Source organism: Pseudochaenichthys georgianus, chromosome 8 (assembly GCF_902827115.2).
Source record: "Pseudochaenichthys georgianus chromosome 8, fPseGeo1.2, whole genome shotgun sequence".
NCBI lineage: Eukaryota > Metazoa > Chordata > Actinopteri > Perciformes > Channichthyidae > Pseudochaenichthys > Pseudochaenichthys georgianus.
This window is the reverse complement of record NC_047510.2, coordinates 22,509,448-22,522,227: the sequence shown is the minus strand read 5'-3', so window position 1 is coordinate 22,522,227 and position 12,780 is coordinate 22,509,448. Positions and strand designations below refer to the sequence as shown.

The window sequence follows — 12,780 nt, the reverse complement described above, 5'->3', positions numbered from 1 at the left end:
GCCCTGACGTAAACCTGTGTCCCACCGTACGTCATGTGGACGTACGCTAAACTGCCCCTAGGGGTGCAATAACCCAACAAATACACTCATACTATGTTGTTACTTTGCTTTAACTTTACAAACACACAGAGGTGGGATGTAACTAAGTACAGTTACTCAAGTAGCCTACTCTTCAATTTTGAGATAATTGTACTTTACTTGAGTGTTTCCATTTTATGCTACTTTGTACTTCTACTCCACTACAATTCACAGGTAAATTGTGTACTTTTAATCCACTACATTTATTTTGTATCTTTAGTTACTTTGTAGATTTGGATAAATAATGTGAAATATAATCAACACTTAAATAGGACCTTAGCAACACCTGGAGTAAATCCACAAGTATAGAAAACAGTATTTAAAACTAGCTGCACGTTTACCAGCTTTGATAAACACTTTAATAATGCATCAATAATTATAATCAAACATATAATATATATGATTCTGAAATGGAACAATTTGCATAATAAGTACTTTTACTTCTAATTTGATGCTAATACTTTTGTACTTTAACTTGGGTTACCTTTGAATGCAGACATTTGACTTGTAACAGAGTATTCCTACACTCTGGTAAGTTTTACTCAAGTCCAAGATCTGAGTACTTCTCCCCCCTCTGCAAACACACAGCAGTCAACACTCCAATATATAAAATATAGCTCGTATTATCAGTGGTGGAGGAAAGTAACAACATGGTGAGGAGAATGGTATACTTTTACTTCAAGTTTATCCGACAGCTATCTATATTTTACAATGTTCTTTCATGCAAAGCTTGTAAAATGTGAATCACGGCCACGCATTATACCTTGAAATAAACAAATGTGTTGACATTGTCTCCTTGTTGTACAAATGTACGATAATACACACCATTAAAATGTTGCGTACAAGACAATACGTCATTGCTAAAACATCCAATAATGTAAGATTCTGTGAAGTGGCTGTTATGCATAATGAGCACCTTTACCTACTTAACATTTTACTAATGATACTGTTGTACTTAACTTTAGTATATTTTTTAATGCACACTTTGTTAAACCGTTTGTCTCCTTATGTAAACCATTTGATTAAGTCTTATTAAAGTATAACATTAAAGCATTATATTACAACCACTTTCTATTCAGATCTACCATATTCACATATATAAAACATTTCCACTTGAAGTCAATGTGTTTAATGTAAAAGCTAAATAGTACCTAACTAATATAAGCTAAATGTAAGCCTACCTCCATAATTTAAAGTAATAGTATGTATAATGCAGCATAACTTACCCTTCTATTTTGCATATAATATTGCCATTAGCCTACTCATTCAGTTACTTGTAAGCAGAAATTAATATTGACACTAGTTTGAATTAGACTGAATTTTAAACTACTTTATTTTATGTTGGGTAATTTAATCTATGGCAATGTTAAATATTGTATAACAGCGCTTAATGTTTTGTCTGTGAAATCTCAATCTACAAAAGCAACAAGGACAATGCAAAGTATAGTGTAAAATACATACAGTTTAACACAGCATCAAATACTAAAGTAAAGTACAAAATACAGAATCAGAAGTAGCGACAGGGTACACTGTAAATTCAACCAGACAAAATGTACCATCATTTTATTTTATTCAATTGTGACCTTCACTTGCATTTACCCATTAACGTGCTATGTACACAAACATTTCTAAATAAAGCAACAATGCCTTAAAACTCGGCTGTAGCAGGCTTCTGAAATCTAGCACATCTAGCAGTGTCTCGCCCATTTTATTAGCCCACTTTTTATTTTTAGAAAAAGAAATAAAGGACGTCTGTATGACTGAAGCCTTATTGTCTTGCATGTCATACTTTTTGAGATGATACAAATGGAGCATTGCTTACAAAAACACACAACCACACAGTTTTACAAACACGCTTTTTTACGGACATGCAGGTAAACTGAACTAACAAGTGTTATTCCAAAATAGTCAAATTACACAGTTCTTTAGACTATTTAATACTCTAGTACATGCGTCTATATAAATAATAGAAAATTCTCAGAAACTATACAATATAAAGCCATACTATACATAAAAAGTGAGCTCCTTTGCAAATGTCCATTAACAGTGAATATATAAATGTTATTGAACAAGCACAAGATAACCTGCGAATTAAGGAGAAAATAAGATACAAAAAATATCTAAGTGATGGCAATAACACTCTTTGGCATCAACATTTTCACAGTGTGCCATTCTGCTGGGTCAGAATGTCACTTACATCTCGATAAATCAACCCAAAGCAATTTAGGATCATGTTGGTAGAAAAAGAAAAGGGCAGAAAATAGAAAACACAGCTATGTAATTATTCTTGTTTATCCCAAATACAATACTTATAGAAAAAGATGTTATCAAAATAACCAAGGAAGGAAAAAAAGAAATGTTGCTAATATGCTTTACTTGACACTGAAGTATCTTGATCTAGATTAAACACTTAAATAATAACAAATATTATTCTAAAACTACCTTTATTTTAGGCTGGTAAAAGGGTTGTGTGCCCATAAGTGTAAAGAAAGGCATTTCCCCTTTCAAACTTAAGAAAAGGCACTGCTTTTTTTTACCTTAGAAAACATCTTTTAAATTAAAGGTGTTTATAGCACAAAAGTTAACATTATCCTGCAAAGCTTAAGATACATATTTAGTATCTTAAGAAATGAAAGCAACACAGAGCAAAAAAAGTAGAACGTTAAAAGGCACAAACAAAACAACCAATTATTAACTTATTAGGCATTTGTTAAAATAACTTTGATGATAAAAGAAGAATGTGTCCCTTATATTGTATGCATTATTACTTTAAAATACTGATTGGTTTAAGTGATGTTAAAGATATTGAAATATCAAAAGACACTGAAGTGGATGTCATGGTAAAACGCGTTTGCCTCTGAGCACACAATCCTTTTTGCTAAGAAAACAATAAAAGAGAGAACATGTAACAGCAACCGAGATGTACAGTTTAATCAGTTTGATTTCCTTCATCATCTGACATAATAGAAGTCTATAAGGAATAAAAACACATACAACGAAATACATTTGTTGCACTGCCTTTGCAGTTACAGTGCCGTTTTTACATTAAGTTTCATGCCATTGAAAGTATGAAGCAGCTAATGCATCCAACTGTTTCCATCAAATAGTATATTTCAAATAATACAATTAAAGACTGTAGCTTCACATAGAAAGTTCAAGTTTTGTGTAACAATAAATATAATAGAGCACATTTAGTTTAGATTAGTGACATTCCACTTTGATTATCCATGTCTAAAAAGCCATATCACCTAAACACACAGTGTAATCCATAGCAAAACCTAGGCAGTTGTTTTCTGTAATTGATCTACGGTCAAAGTAATCTACAGGTACAGCAGTGCCTTTTTGGATCCATCTAAATACTCATCAACATCTAACACAGTTTGGGTACCCATAAGAGCCCAAATAATGGGGGAGGGCACAGAACTACAGATCTAACCTCGTCTACGATGCTGCTATCGTTGCAAGCATGCTGATTAAATGTGGCTGGGACAGGACACAATACTGAGGTAAGACAACGATCTTAACAGGGGCCAGAGAAAAAGCTGACATAAGATTTTGTTTTGCCCCCGACTGCGTTCCTGAAATGTCTGTCCTCATCCTGCAAGTCTTTGATTAACTCATAGGCAACTCTCTTTATTAAACTGAGCATGATATTCTTCCTACACAGCGCCATAAAAACGAACACACACACACACAAACACACTCACGGTTTGCATGCAAATACGACTCACAGCTCAGCCTTGTTTGCCCTTAGCCTGTATTGATTCATTTCTGCTGTGCTTCTCATGAAGAGTTTTCTGGTACTCATGAAGAACAAGGAAATAGACTCTGTTGCATTGTAATTCAGATTTTACTATAACATATATTCCCTTTAATTGACACACATTGTGATTATCTTCATGTTGTAGCACTTTCCATATGTATAGTAAGCTCTTCTTTAATAAAAGGCATAATAGCAAAGCATAGTTTACAAAGTTGTAACAAAATGTAAGCTGGTTTTCCCAAAAAGTTTGCTTATTTACAGTTTTCCCTTTTTATGATATCCTTCTGTTACTCAAAAAGGCTTAGTCTACACACAATTCTAGGCACTTAAAAGACACAAAATAAATGAAGATTAAAGGTATACAGATAATCAAGTAATGGGAGATAAATGAGATCTATAGCAGGCAAGAAAAGGTCTGAGAGAGACATCCCATCATACTTCCTCTGTGTATCCCTCCCTGACAGTCGCTTTGAGGTCCAGCCAGCACCCTCCACTGATAATATCAGCCAATCAGATTTACACTAAAAACAATCTGCTGTCTGCTTTCTGCAGAGAAGAGGCCTGCAGGTCTTTCTCTAATTCTAGGACCAAATATATTGTAATTCTACAAATGCCAAATGGCAGGAACAAGAGCTTAAAGGGTAGACAGTTTACGATAAAAGCGCCATAATAGGACATTCTTAGAGTTGTGTTAATTCTCCAACATTACTGTCAGGCGCTTCATCGCATTTGTCCTTCTTGATGTATTTTTGGGACGTTATGGGCGTATTTTGCTTGGCCGATGATGAGATGAGAAGCTGTTGGTTATTTGCAGAAGAAGTTGGTCCGTCTAGGTGAGATGAAGGTCTTCTGGCATTGGAGGTTTCTGTAGAGGAACGCCTGACGGCCTCTTTCCCGAGGCTTAGCCCTTTGATAGTTGAGGAACCAGCACTGTATACCGTAGTATGTGTGCTGCTCGCAGTTAGGCTGGTTGCTGGAACCATGCTGGCGATTTCCTCAGTGGGTGAGCGTCCGATGCTACCATCCACCTGTGCCCGAATCTCTGGTGACACTGAGAGCTGGTACTGAGGCACAGGGCCACTATCACTGCTCTTCGGGTAAAGGAAGGTCTTCATCTGACCTTTTCCTTTGACGTTAACTGTGCCCCGATAATCAAACTCATAATCCATAGCACTAAGCACACAATAGCTCTCCTCACTCACCTGCACACGGCACTCCACCCCTGTTGTATCCATGCGACTGGCGATGTTAACCGTGTCGCCCCAGATATCGTAGAGAAGCTTAGTAGTGCCAATCACTCCCGCTGTCAGAGGCCCGTGATTGAATCCAATGCGAAGCTTGAAGCCAAAACCCAGCATGTTCTTGTTGAAGTCGTCCACCACACGCATCATTTCCAGGGCGAATTCGAAAAGAGCGCGGAGATGTGCGTGAGGATGTGGCGCGTCAGCACACTGCTGCGCATTGAGTCCTGCTGCTGCCATGTACGTGGCACCGATAGTCTTGATCTTTTCCATATTCGAGAACGTAGGCTTTCGTAGCAGCTCGTCAAAGTCTCCAATTAGCTCGTTGAGGACACGATAGCACTCCTTGCCTCCCTCGTAGCTTTCCTCGTAAAACTCACTGAAGTTAACAATACTGGCAAATATGACACCCACATTGTCGTGGTTCTTGGAGTAGCTCTGGGTGACCTTTAGCTGCTCGGCCACATGGATGGGGATGATGTTGCGTAGCAGCCAGTCGGCCTGGTCTCTCATGTTCTGGATCTTGATGCGGTGTTGATCAGCCTCAACGTTGCCATGGTAATGCAGGCGGTGACTAACTTCAAATTCACGGTTAAGGAACAAGATAAGGAGAAGGACCAGGAAAAAGGCAACGCAGGCCTCAGGGCCCAGCAGGTCCTTTGGAGTTGGGTCTGGAGGACTTTCAGACATGAAGAAGGAGCTGTTACTGAAGCTAGTATTGCTTTTAACATCCGACCTGGTGGAGAGACAGAGTGAGATAGAGAGTGAGAGAGAGAAACACAGAGGGAAATGCAGGGAAATTAAAATCCTGAGGTTAAAACAAATCTTTGTCTTATTTGCAGCATCTATTTCAAGCCCACAACTACAAAGGCTTTTGGCATACGTTTCTTGCACCCTTCTATATTTTTAACACTTAATCATGCACACACAAGCCTGATTTTCAGCAAGTGTCTACAGAAAACAATAAAACTGAAAATGACATCAACAATGCTAACAATAATATAATAAGTACCACAAAAACAGACTCTTAGCAATGCTTGAAGAGATAAAACAAATAAAAAGCTCTAATTAATGCTTTAAAATAAAGTCCATGTAGAAATCCAGCAACCTATCTTTTCTTGAAATACAATGGGTAACACAGTGTCATTATGTCTCTGATATTGAGCACATCATTCAATTAGATCACATTTTTCAAACATGTTATTTCATTTCATTTTCTCTATTCATTATGTCATACCTGCAGGGGGAGCTGAAGATCAAGGCAAGCATTGCTAGTCCCACCAAAGTTGCTAGAACTGAGCGCATCCAATAGCTGAGTTGGCAGAAGTTACAGTACTGAATGATAGCTATGATGACAGCACAGCAGATGAACATGGTGAACTGGGGAAAATATGAAGTGCAGAGTCATTAGTCAAAAGGTCCCATAAGATTAGAAAATACAATTTGCTGACTGTAGCCTATATTAACATATTGTACCATTAAAAGACATATGCTGATAATAATTAAGCCGGATGGACATTTTTATGGCAGCCCTACAGGGAGCTTCTTTATTGGTCAGAAGCAAAACTCAACTATAAGATTTGAGAGGAGGAGAATACATCTGATATGATGACAGCAATCAAATTAATGTAGTTTTGAAAAGGTAAACAAAGAGAAAATATAAAACTTGAAAATCCACCTGAATTGAGAGATGCATGTCACAGGTAACATGGGAAAAAACGGCCACAGTGGGCAGGGACACCAGGACGGCTCCTATAAAGTGACGCGCTATCCATCCTGAAATCACTCTCATCAGCATCCGAGTGCAGTGCAGCACACTGTCCAGGTAGAAAGCCATACTGAAGAAGAAAAACAATAACTCATTTTACCATAATAAAGCAGAAAACAGATGCCCGACAAAAATATGGCCTTGTGATTTACATGGAAACTACTCCTAAAAGAAATCTGTGTCATCTGGCCCATCCCTCCACTTTCTCCAGTAAAACTTGCAAAAAACTCCAAAGAAAGCAAACCATTTTGACCACTTTATAAATTACTATTCGTTCTAAAACATATTTAAAATACCAAATTTCAAATGAACTACTACAAAAACAAAATAGTCAAAACTGTGCTGTCACATTAGTCACATCAGATTTTCACTACACAATTAACTAGGCAAAAAATAATTTATGATATCAGCACAATTTCTATATGACATTTCTTTGCAAAACACAATCCTTGTTTATCCTGCATTTTGACTCTTTTTTGGCAAATTAATTACAATCTGGATACATTTAGTACATCTATCCTTTGTATCAGGGGTCTAAGGAATAACAGTTTGTCAGCCTCCTGTGAGTAATGGACAATTTCCTGTCACATTTGCTGCATTAAGATGCAGTTCTTCATGGTTTTAGTGTTAACGTTGCATGTTGCACAATCTCCAATTGGAGTACAGAGCCAATTGCTATTTTGGGATTATGCCTTTAAGGGAAGAAAATGCTAACACATTAAAACAGGAAAACATATTTGCCGGGTTATATTTAACTATTAATTTAATGTGGTGGGGGATTGTGACATTGACCAGCAGACTGTATTTAGTAATGGGACCACACTTTAAAACCCACAGTCTATATTCAGTATCTCACCGTATAGCAAACAGAAGGGCCACAGCCTCCAGCAGGTTGGCTCCAGCTGTCAGAATGAGTGCTGGTGTGGACACGCTCTGCTGGGTGACAAGCGGTCGGAGGAAACAGGCCAGTGAGAGAGCCAGAAACACTAAACAGCAGAGCAGCATGTCCAGAAAAGAGCTGAATGTTGGACTGGCAAAAGTCTGCACCGGTGCCTGGGTTTCCACCTGAGGGTAGAAAGAGAGGGAGGATAAAACAGACAAAAAACAGAAATACAAAATCTAAAACATATGCGAAAATAGCTAGAAACACGTAAGAATAGGGATTAAGTTGCAAAATTAGAGTAATGCATTACTGAAAAGTAGTCTAACCAAGGATCTGCAGCATAAATGCATGATCAATAATTCATGATGCCTTAGAATTTCATTATCCAACAATCAAAAATAATTTAATGACTTAAGTAAGCCTCTACTGAAATCGATTTCCATGTCAATGACCCAGATTCTAGAGACTAGACGCTGTAGCAACAGTTGCAGCCATGACAGCAGGGATGCACTTCTGAGGTTACACCAGCAGAGGACATCACAAACTAATACAAAACTACTTTTAAGGTCCTGCAGTGATTTCTATTTGCCGCAGTCTTGACCAGTCTGACCGTAACACAGTGCTAATAGGCTTCCCAGACAACAGATAAACTCCAGAGGAACACAGGTAATGCACCCAGGTAGAGACAGCAAGTAAAATATGCTGACTCATTAAACATGCATACATGCAGGCACTGTTATGTCATGCACAAAAACAGCTCACACACCTCTTCCTGGTAGCTTATCCGGTAGGCAGACTCCAGGCTGCTCTCAAGGAAGGTGAGGCTGAGCTTGTTTATTGGGGGTCTATAGAAATAGTCCTTCATAAGGCTGTCAAAAAAAAAGGTAAATCGGAATTAAAACTGCCCAAAACTTAAAATTGGTGCAAAAATGAACATCAATAGCTGAGATTGACATTTTGATCATTTCATTTCATTTCAAACCTTTATTTATACAGATAAATACCATTGAGATCATTGATCTCTTTTTCAAGGGAGACCTGCTCAAGTAGTTCCACATGAAACATAAAAACATAAATAGAACAACAAAAGGACATCATACAGCATCATTTACATAATTATCCACATAAACAGGTACCAATAGCTTCCGATTGACTAGCATCCAACCGAGCTTTAAAAACATTTAGTGGCACCAGATTGTTCAGTTTCCATTTAATTTGCAGACTATTCCAAGACAGAGGAGCTGCGCATCTAAAAGCTGTCTTCCCTAAAACAGTCCTAGCAGTTGGCACATTTAATAAGACCACAGCATTCGATCTCAGGCAGTAGCCACTTACAATTTTCCGTGAGATCAGGGAGCAGATATAAGATGGAAGTTTCCCTAGCATGGCTTTGTATATAAAAATGTACCCGTGACTGAGCCTCCGTACAGTTAGTGAAACTAACCAGCCCTTGCATACAGGGTACAGTGATGGGTTAATGCTTTACAGTTTGTCACAAATCTCAGTGCACTGTGATACGCAGCATCTAACTTGACCAAGCAATTGGCAGGTGCATTCATATACATCAAATCACCATAGTGACAGTGACTAGCCTTTTCCTGGCCTCAAGCGAGAAACAGGACTTGTTCCTGTAGAAGAAACCTAGCCTAACCCTCAGCTTTTTAAGCAGGTTATTGACATGAAGTTTAAAAGTGAGACAATCATCAAGCCAGATACCAAGGTATTTGTAACAGGTAACCACTTCAAGTTTTATTCCTTGGATAGTTACAATATCTAAAACAGGCTATGGTGTCTTTTTAGCTTTAGAAAAGAGCATTACCTTGGTTTTCTCAACATTTAAAAGAAGCTTTAGTTCAGAGAGCTGAGTCTGAATAATGTTAAAAACAGCCTGTAATTTAACACCAGCCTCCTTAATGGAGGGACCTGCACAGTACTTCACGGTATCATCCGCATACAAATGTAAAATAGCTTCATCCACATTTTCACCTAAACTGTTGATGTAGATGGAGAATAAAAGTGGACCTAAAACAGAACCTTGGGGAACACCATTTGCAATGTTCAACCACTCAGAAGACAGCCCATCAAAATGAACACATTGGGACCTTTCAGAGAGGTAGTTTACAAACCACCCCACTGCATGGCTGGACATGCCTATACTGGCTAGCCTCTGCTTTAAAATGTGATGATCAACGGTGTCAAACGCTTTTGAAAGGTCAATAAATAGAGCTGCACAACTCTGCTTATTATCTAAAATACTCGCCACATCATTCACCACTTTCATTGTGGCAGTGATGGTGCTGTGTTGCTTTCTGAAGCCTGACTGATGTTTAGACAGGATGTCATTTGTACATAAAAACACCTTTACCTGTTCACTCACTAAGCGTTCAAGAACCTTAGTCAGAACTGACAACTTAGAGATTGGCCTATACTTATTTAATAAGGTGGCCTCCCCTCCTTTTAGCAAAGGCAGGACATACGCTGACTTCCACCATTTTGGAATTATGTTTGAGCTGAGGGAGAGGTTAAAAATAGTAGTGAGAGGTGGAGCAATAAAATCTGCAGCTATCTTTAAAAAGAAAGGTTCTACGTTTTCCGGGCCAGCCGGTTTCTTAGGATCTAACTTGGTTAAAGCTTCATGAACAACATCAACAGTAAGAGGGGTAAAACTAAAAGGGTTTTCCAACACACGTTTTTCAGAGTCACATACTGTAGTGTTCACAGAAGCAGAGTTAGTGACAGAATCAAATAGAGAACCACAGGACACAAAATGCTCATTAAAGCAATTTAGCATAGTAGCCCTGTCCGATATAGTGCCAGATGCTGTGGTAATGCACGAAGGTAGCTCATTACGGATATCACCGGTGGATAACGATTTAATGGCTTTCCAAAATTGTCCAGGATTATTCAGATTCTTTGTGGTTACTGACAGATAGTACTTTGATTTAGCACTTTTGATTTGCGATGTGAAGCTATTTCTTAGCTGCCTAAAATGCAGCCATTCTACCTCTGAGCCTGATTTCCTAGCCTTTGCCCAGGCCTTGTTTCTCTCATGAAGGAGACTAGACAGTTCAGCAGAAAACCAAGAATTGTCTCGTCCCTTTACTCTAAATTTACGCAGGGGTGCATGTCTATCAATGATCTCCATATCTACATCATGTTTAATGTTTTTAATGTATTCATCATTAGATCATTCTTACCTGTCCTCTTTAATAACGTCCACAAAGTGAGCATCGCTCCTCTCTCTGAAGTTCTTTGAGCGTAGGGGGATGAGCGCTGAGTGGTCCATGCCCATGGTTCCTCCACTCCATGTCTTCTTCTCCTTCTCCTGCAGCATCTCACACAGCGACGTCTGGCTGTTGGTCAAGGCCTCCAGCTGAGGACTGAGCAGGCCGTTCAGAACTTTGGGGCTGCGTCCTGCAGAAACCGCTGGGGAGCAATTCAGATTTGTAATGTCCTAAAATGAGAAGAGGGGGGGAGGCAACATCTGACTTTACAAAATAGCAGAGGCTGTGATAATGATGATGATGATATTTTATTTGGAAAAAGAGCAGCAATTAAACAAAGTAGTCTAAATATAAAATTATAAAGCTAAAGAGTGTGTTGTAGTGACACCAATTCAAATGTGTCTTTGGCACACTGTATCTGGGACTCATTAAGTCCTATTTCTTTTTAAAGATTTTCTATTAATCTTTTTTCTTTTTTGCTGCTGGGCATGAGAAAATGTAACCAGGCTGGTTCATTTACTACATATAATGAAATATAACAGATTGGACATAAAAAAAGCATACATATAAAATCTATCCAAGGCTAACCTTGGTGTTGATCTTGTGGTCGTCATGGCAGCCATTGTGCACTGCTCCTTCCTCGAGAACCGGATCTTCCACTGGTATCAGAACCACACTGCATGATATACAAGGGGACTGCAGGGGTGTAGAGGTTGGAGGGGGGCATTATGGAGGGAGATGCAGCATGTGGAGGCAAGAAGGAAGAAAGATTAATACATTGAAAAATTAATATTAAGGGAAGCATGTGGGTATAAAAAAGGGCAAAAAGATGGCAAAGATCGCGAGAGAAACAGTAAAGGAGAGGGAGTGTAAACAAGAGGCAAAGAAGGTAAACACACTAGAATAAGGTTGCTATCATTATCCCATCATCCTCTTCGAACTTAATGGAAAGTGTGTGTGTGTGTGTGTGTGTGTGTGTGTGTGTGTGTGTGTGTGTGTGTGTGTGTGTGTGTGTGTGTGTGTGTGTGTGTGTGTGTGTGTGTGTGTGTGTGTGTGTGTGTGTGTGTGTGTGTGTGTGTGTGTGTGTGTGTGTGTGTGTGTGTGTGTGTGTGTGTGTGTGTGTGTGTGTGTGTGTGTGTGTGTGTGTGGTCTAGCATTACTATACTTGTGGGGACCTACATCTGTTTACATAGTCAAGTGTGGGGACTGGCTTCCCTTATGGGGACAAATTGGAGGTCCCCATAAGGGGAATCATTCATTTTAGGGTGAAGACTTGGTTAGGTTTAGGATTAGGGTTAGGGTAAGGTTAAGGGTAAGGTTAAGGGTTAGGGTTAGGCATGTGTTGGTTATGGTTAATGTTAGGATAAGTCTCCAGGAAATGCATGTAAGTCAATGTAATGTCCCCTGAAGTGATGTATACATGGTGTGTGTGTGTGTGTGTGTGTGTGTGTGTGTGTGTGTGTGTGTGTGTGTGTGTGTGTGTGTGTGTGTGTGTGTGTGTGTGTGTGTGTGTGTGTGTGTGTGTGTGTGTGTGTGTGTGTGTGTGTGTGTGTGTGTGTGTGTGTGTGTGTGTGTGTGTGTGTGTGTGTGTGTGTGTGTGTGTGTGTAAGTGTGTGTAAGTGTGTAAGTGTGTAAGAGTATGAGCTTTGTGTGAAAGTTCTGCTGTGCTATGAATGACCATGACACTGACATGTGCAGTGCCAAGCCAAAACACACACACACACACACACACATATTACATAATGGAGACACACAAAGAAAGCACACTGTGCACCTACATGCAACATTAAACGAGCAGACATTTATCACCACACCTGGCTCAT

The 12,780-nt window shown here is 39.0% G+C and overlaps 1 protein-coding gene across 1 annotated transcript in view; it reads right to left on the bottom strand.

Moving 5' to 3' along the window:
• Positions 1–1,626: 1,626 nt before the first annotated feature.
• LOC117450787 (adenylate cyclase type 9-like) overlaps positions 1,627–12,780 on the bottom strand; it is a 30,069-nt gene continuing 18,915 nt past the window's right edge. Inside the window, exons 3-9 of the mRNA XM_034088758.2 lie at positions 11,546–11,653; positions 10,931–11,187; positions 8,500–8,602; positions 7,707–7,915; positions 6,761–6,920; positions 6,320–6,462; positions 1,627–5,818 (exon numbers count right to left, since the gene is read on the bottom strand). Of these exons, the coding sequence (XP_033944649.1) occupies positions 4,522–5,818; positions 6,320–6,462; positions 6,761–6,920; positions 7,707–7,915; positions 8,500–8,602; positions 10,931–11,187; positions 11,546–11,653 (2,277 nt within the window). The 3' untranslated portion in view covers positions 1,627–4,521. The remainder of the gene's footprint in view (positions 5,819–6,319; positions 6,463–6,760; positions 6,921–7,706; positions 7,916–8,499; positions 8,603–10,930; positions 11,188–11,545; positions 11,654–12,780) is intronic.